This window comes from Monodelphis domestica, chromosome 2, assembly GCF_027887165.1.
Source record: "Monodelphis domestica isolate mMonDom1 chromosome 2, mMonDom1.pri, whole genome shotgun sequence".
In the NCBI taxonomy this organism is placed as follows: domain Eukaryota; kingdom Metazoa; phylum Chordata; class Mammalia; order Didelphimorphia; family Didelphidae; genus Monodelphis; species Monodelphis domestica.
The window spans coordinates 241,477,614-241,493,591 of record NC_077228.1 but is presented as its reverse complement, the minus strand read 5'-3'; the positions used below and the strand labels follow the sequence as shown (position 1 = coordinate 241,493,591).

Below are 15,978 nucleotides of genomic sequence, written 5' to 3'. Positions count from 1 at the left end.
TGGACATGCCATTTCAAAATACGCAGGCAATGATTTTATTTCTAGGGGTTATCAGTGACATTTTCCCATATAGAAATTGAATTCTTTGACCTTTTGGATTGCTTATGATTAGTCTTTCATTATCTTTGTATGTTTCTTATAAATCAGATTTTCTGTTGAATTTTGGATTTTTCCCTAGGAGTAGTTGAAATTCCTTTAGTTCATTAAACATCTTTTTTTATCTTTTGTAATTATGTTTATTTTTGCTGGATATGTTATTCTTGGTTGTAAGCCCAGTTCTTTTGCTCTATGAAATGCTCTGTTACATACCCTACATTCTCTCCAGCAGTCAATGTTGTGGCTGCTAAGTCTTGTATTATTCTGGTAGTTGCTCCACAGTATTTAAATTGTTTTTTTTTTCTTAATGCTTGAGGTATTTTCTTCTTAACCTGGAAGCTACAGAACTTAACATTAGCAATGCTGTTTCTCTGCATTTTTGCTGTTGAGGTGATGACCAGTGAATTCTTTCAATTTCTATTTTACCCTCTTATTCTAGAATTTTGGGGCAGTTTTCCTTCATAATTTCTTAAGAGTAACATTTTAAATGCCTTTTCTTTTTTATCTTAACTTTCCAGGAGTCCAGCTATTCTTATATTGTCTCCCTTTCCAGGTCAGTTGTTTTTGTGATAAGATGTTTCAAATTCTCTTCTATTATTTAATTCTTTTGATTTTGCTTTATTAGCTCTTCTTTTCCTAGGAAATTGTTAGTTTCCCCTTGTCAAATTCTCATTCTTAATAAATTATTTTCTTCTGTGAATTTCTGGAGCTCTTTTTCCATTTGGGTGATCTTTCCTTCATAATTTTCTTGGTTTTCATGCATTGTTCTTTTTTTCCTTCTAATTTTTCCTCAACCTCTCACATTTTTTTTAAACCCTTACCTTCCACCTGAGAATCAATACTATGTATTGGTTCTAAGGCAAAAGAGTGGTAAGGGTTAGGCAATGAGAGAGTTGTACTTTTAAGGATCACACAGGTAGGAAGTATCTGAGACCATATTTGAACCCAGGACCTCCTGTCTCTGGGCCTGGCTCCCAATCCACTGAGCCAACAAGCTTCCCCCTCTCATTTGGTTTTTGAGGTCTTTTTTAGAAGCTTTTTTTGAGCTTTTGGCCATTTGTTATATTTCTTTGTTTTTTAAATGGGTTTACTTTGCTGTCCTCTAAGTTTGAGCTGAGGTCTTCTTTCTCTTTAAAATAGCTATCAATAGTTGGGTTCTTTCTCCTTTGTTTGCTCATTTTTGCTTATTTACTTAAATTTTAGCAGCCAGGCCAATAGATTTAATTATTGGCTTTTTGCTGGAGTCCCAGGATACCAGTGTATTAGGATATATTACCTCAAGTTTTAGGATTTGTGTGTGTGTGTATGTTTCTTCCTGGGTTCTAGTTGGTTATTCCAGTTTTTATAGTGTATGGTGTGATATAATCCTGGGTCCCTGACTCAGATCTCAGTCTTTGATTGACCTCAGAGCTTACAGGCAGCTTTGCCACTGAATCTACAAGTAGCCAGTCCACCTCTCTCTGTGACAGCATCCAGAAAGTCCACTCTCCTACAAGTGACCATAGTTGATGGGTCCCTCAGCAATAGCAACCATACTCTTACTGCCATAGCCCAGAATAGATCAAGTGTCTAGTCCACCGGCCTCCAAATTTTGAGGAAGTCAGTTTGTTAGCAGCAAGGCTTGAGTTCCTACTCTGAGGGTCTGGCACCTATAGACTCTGGTGTCTACTCCTTCAAACCCCAGCTGTTGGCCAGCAGGGGTTTCCTGAGCCAAGGCCAATCAGACACGCCTGATCCCAGGGCCCTCAGCTTGAGGATTCTAGTTGTATCCTTGGGGATATAAGTTCCAGGGCTCAGAAAATAAGGTGAGGTTGCCAATCTTCCCCCAAGGGACTACCCTGTTGATTCTATTGTTTGTAGGGCCTACATTAATGGAACTGAGGCCAGGGAAGTCAGAAATTTTCCTCTCTATCTTTGATTATTCACCTTTGCTCCCAATTCCTGTCTATTTTTGCCCTTTTTGCATAAATTCTATGGAGTTATTTTTGATTGTTTCTGGGGAGTATGATAAGGGTGAGGAAGCTTCATGCCCTACTCCACCATCTTTCCCTTAGTTGTTTGTTTGTTTGTTTGTTTTTTATATATTTTTAGAGGTTTATTTAAGATTAAGAGTTTAAGAAAATACAAGTAAGAAAAGCATGTGTCTAGGCCCAGAGAGCAGCCCATTCACAACCACTCACATCTTGCCTGCTAGGTAGAGAGAGATGTGTCTGCTTGGAAGCGGAAACAGGAAAGACTCAATAGGCTTTTACAACCAGTTAAATAGAACTTTTGATCCCACCCGGGTGCGGATCTCAGTGAGATTAAAAAGCATTCTGGGAAGTGTCCAAGGACTTCTGGGGATTGGAGTCCCCAGTTCAAGTCTCCATTTTTACATTTCTCTGCGTTATTATTTTTGAAAAAAAATTTTTCCCCAAAAGGATCATGAAAATATAATCAACTTAAAGATTACAATAATTTGAGGATAAGAGAAAAAAAGAACAAAACCAATAATTGCTGGACGCATTAACAAAAAGCCAGTTAGGGAGCAGTCCTCTTTGGCACAAGAGTATACATTCAAAATAAATGTTCAATCAACTACACCCAAAGTTCATTCTTGATCTTCTTGTGCAATTTGTGGTCTGAAGGCTTCTTCATCATGTCTTCTCCATCAGTTAAGTTTCTGGATTCAGAGAGGTAAAATTCTTCTCAAAAGGAATTTAAACTTTTCAATTTAAATAATATTTTTTACATTTCCCTGTGTTGCAGGTGATTGGAAAACACAGGATCACTTAGGGATGCAAGGCTGAGTTATGAGGTATATGAATCAATTGGCAAGAGATATTAAAAAGACATCACAAAAATCCAAATAAAAAAGAAAAATTTCTGGATGAAAATATAGACTACCAAAGTCTTATGTGTAAAAATTTGAAGTAAAAGAAAAATAAATCTATAACAGGTCCTTGAATCAGGGCCCAATTAAAATGATCTAAGCAATGTTGCATTTACCCAGTCAGTAGCCAGGACTACAGAAAGGTACCACACTATGAAAGACAGAATAAAGGGACCAGATTATAGGAGCCAGGTAGGAGCCAACGTTTGGAGATACTCGTCTGTAAGTATTTTCAGAGTGAGTGTGGACACAAGGAAAGCCTGTGTTGTAACAATGTTAAACATAGTAACTTCAAGTCATCACACTAGGTTCAAGACCTTTGTATTGGCTTAGAAGTGCATCAATCCATCCTGGATTGGTTTTTCCTTGGCCCAGTGCAATGGCCCTTTTGTGTATATCTTGTCCTAGAATCAGACAGAATTATTAAGCAGAGTCCCATAATTTAATTTTTTTTAATAATTAGTGGCATCATTTTTATGGTCTCAAGCTTTTGGGGCATGCATTAGCAAATGTATTTTAAACTTATATTACTGCAAAATCAAAAAGTTAAAGAACTCTTAATACTGGTGACATGTGCTTCAAATATAAAAAGGAAAAAAATTTAAAATACTGAAATACTATATTGCATATGCAAGAAAAATATAATAAAAGAGTTTTAAAAATCCAAAAATATAGCTTATAATCATTGACACACTGTGTCAGCTAATAAAATATAGAATACAAGGCTTTCTCACCAAGAATGAGATCCATTTCCTCTTTTTTTTTCTGGCCATGATCCACTGTAAGTATGAGCAAATGAATTGAGCAAGGTTTTTTTTTATAAAGAACAGCATTACAAATATGTAGATATCAATATCCCCAAAATTCTCAATGGCCCAATTAATTACAATAGCAAACAAACACACTATCATAAGTTGCTGTATGGCATTTTAAAAAGCCTATGAACTGATGGAAATTTGTCACAAGTTTTTACAAACGTAGCAAATCTTTCAACCTTGGTAATAAACACTTTTAAATAAAGTAAAACTCATCTTGGGCTTAGAACATCATCAAGAAATCTAGATATCATTTTGGTGGAAGTAAAGTAGTGAGCTGAAGAGTATAAATGAGGGGTGCTCCTTTTTTGGAGGCTTTTTAGGGGTACAAAGGCCCTGAGATTAACTGCCCAACTTCCATTCACATATTTAGAAATGCAGGAAGGTTGGGGGTTATAAAATGTATTTCACTTCAGCTACTAGAATGGGCCTTACACCTCGTGTTAGGGACAGGCAAAATGACTAGAGATTGTTAAAAAAAAATTCTAAACATCATATTTAGAAAACCCTTAAGATCAGTTGAGATATTTAGCACATTAAATTTTCCAAAGGTTGTTATAGCAATTGTAACCAGTTCTGATGAAGTCCATCTATACTCTATGTGACCATTTACAAAGGCAAAAATAGAAACGCTATGTTTTATATGGGATTATTACAATGATATTTGTTCAATATGGTTATAGGGTAAAAGCAACAGAATTTAACAATAGTTAAAGCTCAGTACATTAAAATGAACAGTGTAACAGAATAATATTGAATGCAGTAATATGTGAACTTAAAATCACAAAGTTAAATCATAAACAAAGCAAACAGTAAAATGCAATAGAATACAGAGATTTGTATAAACCACTGGAGTCTGAAATGCCTTAAAAAATATAACCTCCAGTCTCTTTAAAGTTCCTTGGGTGTTTATCCATTTAGATGCCTATTGTCGGAAGGCAGGAAATTGGTATGGGTTAGGCAATGGGGCCTAAATTACCTGCCCAGAGCCACACCGCCAGGAAGTGTCTGTGGCCAGATTTTAACCCAGAACCTCCTGTTTCTAGGCCTGGCTCTCAGTTTACTGAGTCACAGAGTTTCCTCCCCATAGTAAGAATGGATTTTAGGAATTTCACATTTTGCTAAAAAGGGAACTGAAGTTTTCCCCTGGATCACATGTAAATGAAAGAATCAATATAGTTAAAATATATCCTTTTAAATAGCCCATTGCTTATAAGTTTCTGTTTGAAAAAGTCTTTCTTCTTCTCTCCCTTTTTTCTCCCCTCCTACGATCCTCTGCCCATGTGGAGGCTATAACCCCCACTTTTTACCAGCTGGTTTTTGATCCTGAAGAAACTGGGTCTGCTACCAGCAGCCCCGGTCCTGGGGCTGGGTCTGGGGCAATGAGCCATCTGGGTCAGAGGCCAGTTTTTGCTGGACCGGGATCGGGTGGGCAAGATGAGAGAGAGACTGCTGGGGTGGGCAGGGCCAGGACAGGAATGCAGGAAAGCAGGCCGGGAACTGGAGCAGGGCTGAGATGAGTCAAAAGGCTTGCTAAAAAGACTTGGAGAAATGCGGCTTAGAAATCATTATCTAGGCTATCCTTCTTAAAAAAAAAATTGAGAGTCTTTTGTCCCATTAGGTCGCCAACTGTTATGATTAAAATATAGGGGGCCAAACTGTGGCAGGTAGAAGTTAGTTTCTCTAGAAGTATTATATTTTTAGAGGTTTATTTAAGATTAAGAGTTTAAGAAATATACAAGTAAGAAAAGCACGTGTCTAGGCCCAGAGAGCCCATTCACAACCACTCACATCTTGCCTGCTAGGTAGAGAGACTCGTCTGCTTGGAAGCAGAAACAGGAAAGAGCTGTTTGTTTGTTTTAATGTTAAGCTTAAAACAAATTTTCCACTCTCCTCTTTCACTCTCATCAAGAAGCTTCTTAATTCTTCTTTACTTTTTGCCATTAGAATGGTATCATCTGCATATCTGAGATTGTTAATTTTTCTTCTGGCAATCTTAATTCTAGTTTTTGATTTGTCTAACATGGCATTTCACATGATGTACTCTGTTTATCAGCTAAGTAAATAAGGTAACAACATACAGCCTTCTCATACTCCTCTGTTAATCTTTGACCATTGTTCCATGTTCAGGTCTACTATTGTTTCTTGATACACATAACAGGTTCCTCATGAGATAAGATGATTTGGTTTTCTCATCTCTTCGAGGACTTGCCACATTTTGTTGTAATCCACACATTCAATGGTTTTAGTGTTATCAATGAAGCAGAAATAGATGTTTTTCTGGAATTCCATTGCTTTGTCCTTAATCCAGCAAACACTGGCAATTTGGTCTCTGGTTCCTCTGCCTCTTCAAAAACCAGTCTGCGTTTCTGGTAGTTCTCAGTTCACATATTGCTGAAGCCTAGCTTACAGAATCTTAAGCATAACCTTACTGATGTGTGAAACAAGAACAATTGTTCAATAATTTGAACATTCTTTGGCATTGCCCTTCTTTAGGAGTGGGTTAAAAATTGATTTTTCCCAATCTAGTAGCCACCATTAAATTTTCCAAATATGCTGGCATACAGAGTGCAACACTTTAACAGTATCATCTTTAATATATTTATCCCCATTTATTCATCTAAATATAACCTAATAAGAATCTGGGAATTGTAATTTGACTAATGATCATTAAAAATAAAGTTCCTGGGGGCAGTTGGGTAGCTCAGTGGATTGAGAACCAGGCCTAGAGACGGAAGGTCCTAGATTAAAATCTGACCTCAGACACTTCCCAGCTGTGTGACCCTGTGCAAGTCACTTGACCCCCATTGCCTAGCCCTTACCACTCTTCTGCCTTGGAACCAATACACAGTATTGATTACAAGATGGAAGGTAAGGATTTTTTTTTTTTAATGAAGTTCCTCCTTGAGGGAAACCACCTCTAAATAGGGAAGTATTATTCTCTACTTCCTGGTGATGCCAGATCTCAAAAATGAGGCTTTGAGAGAGTCAAAAAGGAAATCTTCTGCCAAACCTAGACTAAATATTGTAAGCCTAGCTGAAAAGAACACTATATTGGCTGAGACATAGGACTAAGTTGGCAATTAATAAAACATTGGAGGGACTGTGGGAAAACAGGCACAATATGCACTCTGAGTAGAAATGTGTATTGGTTTCTGGACGTTCTATAAAGTGATTCATTTTTGCCTATCATCACATGCTTTTTGATGCAGCAATACTAGTACTACATCTATACTCTCAGAGGATCAATAAAGAGGAAAAGAACCCACATGTATAAATATATATAAACCAGTTCTTCATTATAGGGGGGAAAACCCTGGGGGAGAAATGATGGAGCCCACCTTTTGGGGACTGGCTAAGGCCAGTTAGAGTATGTAATTATAATTGGCCATTAAAAATTATAAAAGTGATGATTTCAGAGAAACCTAGAAAGACTTATATGAACTGATGGAAGAATGAAACGAGCAGAACAAAAACAAATTTTACTATAACCCCAAATTGTGAAGCAAAACAAATTTAAAAGACTTGAGCAATGTGATCAATGCACTGACAACCCATTATTCCAGAAGCCTTACTGATGATGATAAAGTCTGCTACTTACCTTCTGATAGAAAGGTTGAGGAACTCAAGTTGCAGAATGAGATATACATTTCTGGATATAACCAATGAGGGTAATTTGTTTGCTCCACTATCCATACTTGTTGCAAGGGTTTTGTTTTTCATTTTTCAAAAGCAAGGAAGGTATAGATGGGGGGGGGGGGGGAATGGTTATTTTTTAAAAACTAAAATAGCTTTAAAAACCCCAACAGATTTGACCTGGGAGAGACACAAGTTTCAATATGGTGATGGAGTTGAAACCATATTGCAAGTTGAGAAGTATATGGAAAACAGAGGCAATAAGTTGCTTTAGAACATCTGCTGTTTGGAAATTCTGTGAGATGGGAGGCAGGAAGTATAATTTAAAATTTTGCCCAAATGAAGACATTAGAATTCTATTCTGCTTGGAGCTCACCTATACTTTTTTTTTTTCAACTGGGGGCCAGAGTTAAGCAGTGACTTGAAACTCTAGCTACTCTGTTGACTTGGTATACCAGAGATCCTCTGGAATTTGCCTCCAGCTTGCTTTTCCAGATTTTTCTCATTACTCCCTTTCACATCATTCCACACGCCACACAAAAATTCATTCCCTCCTCACTTTCACCTCTTAGAATCTTTAAATCCTTTAAATCAGTTCTCAATTCCAATGCTATTTGTATCCTTTCACTGATCCTTTTAAAGAATCTTCTTCATATTCTAACTTTTTTTCTCATCTGTGAATGTGTTATATCTTCCTAGTAAGTAGAATCTCCTTAAGAATGGATCTCTCTCTCTCTCTCTCTCTCTCTCTCTCTCTCTCTCTCTCTCTCTCTCTCTCTCTCTCTCTCTCTCTCTCTCTCTTATATAGCTAGTGTCTGCAAATAGATTTGAACTCAGGTCTTCCTGACTCCAAGCTCAGGTCTCTAATCCACCCAGCCATCTAGCTATACCTTTGCTTAATTCTTCATTTTTTTAAACCATTTTGAAAGACATTTCTTCTCTCTCTCTCTCTCTCTCTCTCTCTCTCTCTCTCTCTCTCTCTCTCTCTCTCTCTCTCTCTCTCTCTCTCTCTCTCTCTCTCTCTCTCTCTCTCTCTCTCTCTCTCTCTCTCTCTCTCTCTCTCTCTCTCTCTCTCTCTCTCTCTCTCCCCTATTCCCAGGACCCATCATATTGTCTTGTATAGGGTAGGTGCTTCATACATATTTGTTCAATGAATGACTTAAAGATCATTGCTGTTCTCTCAATTTTTTCTCTTCTATTTAAATTACAATAAGTATATGTTATGCAGTACTCAGGTAGCCATGAAAATGTTCATTTGTCCTCCCGGGTTCAGGATCATGGCCTATGCCTCTGATTCTACCTATACAGTTCTTGTGTTGATGAGAAGTAGTTCTCAGTAACAGAGATACCAAAAAAGATCTCATCTTAACCCTATGCCATCGCTGACCTATTCTGGTCCCCATGAGCCAAAATGCTTCTAAAATACTCTCTTCCTGTAATCATGTGAACCTAATTCTGCTGGGTTCTCTTCCAACAGTTATTGGTGCACTGGAGTCTCGAGTTGTCCTACGTAAGATGAGTGACCTATTGGAGTTGATGGTAAAGCGCATGGACACAATGGTGCGTTTGGAGAATGGCAGTGACTTGCATAGGGGTGATGAGGGACATGCTGTGGACAGGTGAGTGATGGGATTAAAAGTTTATGACTTCTTACCTAAGTAGGATTGTCTGTGGATGTGGTAGAGTCAAGAGCTCTTCCCTTTCAGTCTGCCCTAGTCTCTATTCACCTTCTCCCTTTATACAGTTTCACTTATTGATTGATCTTTTCAGCTTCCATAGATTCATTTGCCATCTCTATACAAATAATTCTCATATCTAGTTATCTAGTCCTACACTTTCCAGACATAAACATCCAGTTTTATATTTCCAATTGCCTATAGGGAAAAAAAATTTTTTTAAACCCTTACTTCTGTCTTAGTATCTGTTCTAATACAGAAGAGTAGCAAGGCCTAGGTAATTGGGGGTAAGTAACTAGGAAGTATCTGATGCCTTATTTAAACCCAGGACCTCCCAACTCAAGACCTGACCCTCTATCCATTCTGCTATCTAGTTGCCACTCCTATTGTATATCTTGAACAGCACAAAACTGAATTCATTGTCTTTCCCCACAAACTTCCAACTTCCCCATTATTGCTGAAGTTACCACCATGCTCCCAATCTCCAAGGTTCTCAACCTAGTTGTTATCTTCAACTCCTCATTCTGTGCTACTGCTCATATCTAATAAGTTGTCAAGTCCTATCATTTCTATCATTGTAACATTTAAGGTACTAAATGTCCTCTCCTCAACTCTGACCTTGTGACCACTCCAACACAGGCCCTTGTCACCAGGTATTATTACCTGGATTATTGCCTCATCTCTCTCCAATCCAATCCCCCTCCTCTCAGCTAGCAAAATGAATTTCCTAAAGTGCAGGTCAGACCATAATACCTCCCCATTCCCTTATTCAGTAAACTCCAATGGCTCACTACTATTTCTAGGATAAAACATAAAAATCCTTTGTGTGACTTTTAAAGCCCTTCATAACCTGGTCCCTTCCTATCTTTCCAGTCTTCTTATACCTTACTCCCACACCATGTATTCTCATTCTGTGGCACTGGATTTCTTTCTGTTCCTCAAACAAAATATTACATCTTGTTGCAATGAAAATTTAGGGGGAAAGGGAAAGGTTTGTAGGAAGGGAGAACACATAATTAGATAAATAAGTTTATTAACAAGGAGGGAATGATGGGGAAGGAAAGGGGATAATGGACCAGCTTACTATTAGCCCCAGATACTTAACTCACTATAGTTATTTTCTAAGCTTAACTTTGTCTAAACTAAACTAAACTAAAGTTAACTAAGGATAAATCTGAACAGGGAGCCCAGATTCTCACACAGAGTCCTTGGTAGTCAGGCAGCAAAAATCCAGTTGTAGTGCCCTTAGAAGCTCCAGGGAAGGGAGAAATTCTTTTCCAAAATCACTCCCACCAGAATGAATGGGGAACTTCTTCTCAACCTTGTCTTGATGTTATTCTAAGTCAGGCTGCTTGAAAGATGGGTTTGTCCAGGGAGAGTTGCAGAGTCACACCTTCAGTTTTGACTTCCAGGTTCAGACTCACAGTTGAAAAACTGTTCTTTCAACAGCTTAGAATTCTGACCCAGCCAGCACTGATACAGAGTCCAGGCGTGTCAATCATTCCTTGCAATACATTTTGCACCTTCCCTTGCTACAGTCCTCCCTTTGCACAAAGCCAGAATCATGTTGAAAATACTATTTTGGCATTTGTGCACTAAATAACTTACTTACATATTACTTAAACTAAAATATCTACCCAAAATAACAAACAATCTATACTCAACTATCTTAATCTATCTAATACTATCCTATTCTAGGTATTTAATCCAGGAAAGGAAAAAGAGAATTAAATAATGAACAATTACAAATTTCCAAATACAGATCAAACATATGCAAAAGCACAAGCAAATAACATGAAAAGCAAAAGATAATGTAAAGATTAAACTCATAGATACTACTCTTATCAGCTAATACAGAACATTCTACTACTATTGTAATGCATTAACAACAAACTTAGAGGAAAAAAAACTTTTGAAAAATACAATAAACACAACATTGTATAAGCTTTACAAAGAAAATTAAACCATGTAATATTTATTGGGAAAGGAAATAGGATTTGGAAAAAATGGGGATTTCTGGGAGGTTTGTATAGGGGTATGGAGGAGAGAGGGGAGAGAGAGTATATTGCTTGATGATGCAAAGGAGGGAGATGCCCCCTGATGAGAGGAAACAGCAGGAGTCTGATAAGGATTGTTTGTTGTAGAATGAGTGAACTGAAGTTCAGCTCTCTCTATGACCAGAAAAGATAGTCCACTTATCTGACTGCGAATTCAAATAATATAAAGTTTAATAACCAGTTGGGATTGGAGTTTTTTCTCAGCTTCAGACCTGAGGCCAGGCCCCAGAGCCTGACGGAGGGTTCTCCCACTCCCGTCTACTCTATATCAGTCCAGTTTTGTCTTTTTTAGAATCTTAGCAGTAGACAGAAAGCAAACAAAAACAATTCTAACCTTCAGAAGAGATTGGGCTTGAATCTTCAGGCTGAACCAAGAAAGAGGCGGCACACCACACCAGACTGGGCTGAACAAGCTCCTTCCTCCTCCAACACCAGGAAGCAAGCCTCAACCCGGCAGGAAGGAAGTGCTAGTCACAAGACCCAACTGCCACTCCTGGCAGGAAGGAAGTGCTAGTCACAAGACCCAACTGCCACTTCCAGTTGGCCCCTTCCCCCACAAACTGTCAGTCTAGTTTCCTTTCCACAACCAAAACATCAAACTCACGCAAAATACATGTAACAATAGGTAAAATTAAACATGTGATCTATTTACATAAATTTTACACATATATATAATATATGTGTGCTATATGTGTGCATATATTTCATATTTACACATATTTACATATATACACACACACTATAATACAATTAATTTGCAATCTTAACTATAATACACACTATTTACATATATTTACATATGTATTTACAATTTTGTGTGATGTGATGTTATATGTCTTTTGTACGATGTAATGTATGTTGTAATGTATTTTGTAGTTCAGGATCTTACCTTATATTATCTATCTTAAATTCTAATCCTTTTTAACTAAAGCCCTATGTTAATAAAATCTCTTATGTATCCATATTCCTCTACTAAACTAAGTAGCTAACTATTTTTGCTAGTAAGTAATTTATAGCTAATTATAATATTGTTAGTATCCTAGGTTTCACTCATTCATATAGTGAATCAATGTAACCTAATCATGTTTATGTATTTGTGTTTATGTGTTTATGTGATTTTTGCTATGTTCTGTTGTTTTGTTAGTGTTATCAGTGTTACTGTTATGTTAGTGTTGTTATTGTTGCATGTAATATACTTACCACTACTTCAGATTTTCCTTCATCTCATCTTGATTAAAGATTTCTTCTTCCCTAAATCCATGGTAGTAAATATATTTATGAATGCTTGTGGGAATATATTTTATGTTGTTTTGTGTTATAATACATTACCTAAATTTTTAATCCATTACAATTACTTGATCCTCTTCACTGCAAATTTCCTCTAAAGCAGGGGTCTCCAAACTGCGGCCTGTGGGCCACATGCACATGTGGCCCTCTGAGGCCAAGCCATGTATGGGGGGCACCTCTTTTATTGATGGTCAGTGAGAGGAGCACTGTATGTGGGGGTGCCTCAAAGTGAGGCGGCACTCACTTACAGTACTACTTCTGGTGATATAATCCTTTGCGTGGCACCTTGTTCTGAGAGTAACTGAATGAGAATGAGGCACTGCACAAAGGATTATGTGACTGCACAATGGAAAATGTCAGCATAGTGAGAGACGATCTGGGAGAGGGGATTCTGCACTGTGTATACTGCATGAATTTAGGGTTAGGGTTAGGGTTAGGGGTAGGCCTGGCCCTCCAACAGTCTGAGGGACAGTGAACTGGCCTCCTGTGTAAAAAGTTTAGGGACCCCTACTCTAAAGTCTTTAAAGTTTTTCAGTCTTCAACTATGTCTGTTAATTTCCTGAATTCTCCTCTTCATCTGCATTGTCCTCTTCCATCCAAATGTCCTCTTCCACTGGAATGGTCCTCTTCTTACTGATCTTTCTGACTGCAGACTCAATTTGACTGATGATTCTCAATTTTCCATGATCTCATCTTCTTAATTTTCTTCTTTAGTAATTTGTACACTTTCATTATTAATTCCATGTGCTAATTTTATATGTAAACAATGATACCATGAATCTCTACCTAACACTTTTACTGAAGAGGGAGAAACTAACACAATTGTATAAGGGCCTACCCAACTCTCTTGTGTTGCTGATGTTTTAGCAAAAATTTTTCACATATACTAGGTCTCCTGGTTGGAAATTATGGAGAGAATAATCCAATGAACCAGATTGGACCAATACTCCCATATCATGTAGTTCTTTAAGCCATTGTTGTAAAGCACTTAAGTGTGAAGCAAGTTGACAATCTCCTCCTCTAAGAGAGTTGTATAGACTATCTTACAAGTTTTTGCCTGCAGTGGAGCATGTCTAAAGAGCATTTCATAAGATGATATATGTAAATCTGCTCTTGATCTTGTGCATAGGTAAAACAAAGCTATGGGACTATCTGGCCATTTTAGATGAGTTTCAGCACATATTTTTCCCCACCATAGTCTTGAGTTCCCTATTTACACACTCCACTTAACCTGAACTTTGTGGGTGATAACGAACATGATATTTAGGTCTTATTCCTAGATTCTCATAGACTCTTATCAGGATATCTTGGGTGAAATGAGATCCTTTGTCAGAGTCTATGGTAAGTGGTACACCAAATCTAGGAATAATTTCCTTAATCAACACTTTTACCACAAAGCTAGCTATATTTGTATTTGATGGAAATGCTTCAGACTATGTTGTCAATCTGTCCACAGTTACCAGACAAAATTTGTATCTTCCAGCTTTTGGCATGCTGATATAATCAATTTGCAAACTCTCAAATGGACAATATGCTAAAGTCCTACCACCCAAACCTTTCTGTGTGAACACCCCCTGGTTGAATTTTTGGCAAACACAACAACTTATACAGATCTTATTTGCCACACTACTTATTCACGGAACTACCCATTGTCTCTTTACAGAGTCTACTACAGCTTGAGTACCAAAATGACCTTTTGTGTGGATGGCTTGACACAAATAGGTATATAAATCTTTTGGTAACAGTGGTTTTCCAGTATCTGCAACCCATATTCCATGTTCTTTCCTTGCTCCAAATTTCTACTTCCACTTTTGAATTTCTGAGTTTACATAAGCTTTTTCTAGATCATCAGATTCAATAGTTGACAAATTCATTACATACACTGGAGTATTTCAGGCTTCAAATTTTGAAGTTCTATCAGCTCTATGATTTCCTTTAGAGACTGAATCTCTGCCACTAGTATGACTTCTACAATGGATCACCACTAGCTTTTTAGGCTTCTGGATAACATCCAACAACTGTTATTATTTCTGCATGAGCAATTGGTTTTCCCGATGCAGTAATAAAACCTTGTTGTTTCCAGATCTTTCCTGTAGCATGACAAACAGAGAATGCATAACAAGAGTCTTTATAAATATTTACACTTTTACCCTCAGCTAGAAGACATCCTTGCTTCAAAGCAACCAACTCTGCCCCTTGAGCACTAAGGTTACTAGGTAATGAGTCATACCACAGTGTCTCAAATTCTGTGACCACTTCAGCACCTATACATCTAATTCCATTACACAAGTATGAAGATCCATCAGTGAATAACACCAAGTCTGGATTTTTCAGTAGGAGTGTCTTCCAAATCCATCTTAGGCATATGTACTAGATCTATTTCTACACACTCATGTAATGATTCACCATTCTTTGCCAAATCAGGAAGAAGTGTAGCTGGATTAATATACTTCACCTCCTCAATTGGATGTTCTCACGACCTAGGAGAATAATTTCATACCTAGATATTCATTGATCTGAATATGCTTGAATAATTTCCTCATTAGTGCTTTTATTTGATGTGAACTACATATAGTCAATGGACATCCCAAAACTAAGTCTGCTGACTTCTGGACTAACACATCTGCAGCTGCTACACCCCTTAGACAAAGAATAGTACCAGCAGCTATTAGATCAAGCTGACAACTATAATATTCAATTGGACAATAACTTTGTCCTAAAGTCCATGTTGGTACACCAGAAGCAATACCCTTAGTTTCATTTACAAATAGTTGGAATGGTTTTGTATAGTGTGGGATACCCAAAGCAGGAGCAGATAAAATGGCTTCTTTAAGCTTACTAAATGCTTGCAGATGTTCAGGCTTTAGGTTCAGAGGTTCTGGTTCTGTATTCCTGGTTAAATCTGTTAAACGCTTTGTTAATTCGCTATACCCAAGTATCAGAAACCATTTCCAAGAATAGCTCTGAGTTGCTTTTTGGTCTTAGGAGCACTCAGTTTATGGATATCTGCTATTTTTTCTGTGTGATACTTCTGGAACCCTCTGATAACACAAAACCAAGATATTGCACTCAAGGTAAAACCCACTGTAATTTTATCCTGGAGATTTTATGCCTATGCTTATATAATTCTATCAAAAGAATCTTGCTATCTCCAAGACACACTTTAGCATTTGGAAATGCAAGGAGAATATCATCCACAAAATGCACTAATTTACTTTCTTTGAATGTTATAGTTTTTAGATCTCTATTTAAAATTTGTGAAAACTGGCTCAATGAGTCCATGAACCCTTATGGAAGATGAGTCCAAGTCTACTTTATTTTTTCCCAGGTAAAAGCAAAGATCTTTTCCCCCATTATTTTATTTTATTTTTAATTAACTTATTTTAGTCTATTTAGAACATTATTCCTTGATTATAAGAATCATATTATTTCCTTACCTCCCCTGCCCCAACCCTTCCCAGAGCTGACTCACAATTTCACTGGGTATTACATGTGTCCTTGATCAAAACCTATTTCCATGTTGTTGGTGTTTGCATTAG

The 15,978-nt window shown here is 37.4% G+C and overlaps 1 protein-coding gene across 3 annotated transcripts in view; it reads left to right on the top strand.

Annotated features, from left to right (window-relative positions):
- MGAT5B (alpha-1,6-mannosylglycoprotein 6-beta-N-acetylglucosaminyltransferase B) overlaps window positions 1-15,978 on the top strand; it is a 253,842-nt gene that overhangs the window by 140,799 nt on the left and 97,065 nt on the right. For all 3 annotated transcript variants that reach the window (XM_056814244.1, XM_056814243.1, XM_001371284.4), the window contains one exon: window positions 8,897-9,038. In XM_056814244.1, coding sequence (XP_056670222.1) covers window positions 8,897-9,038 — 142 coding nt within the window. The remainder of the gene's footprint in view (window positions 1-8,896; window positions 9,039-15,978) is intronic.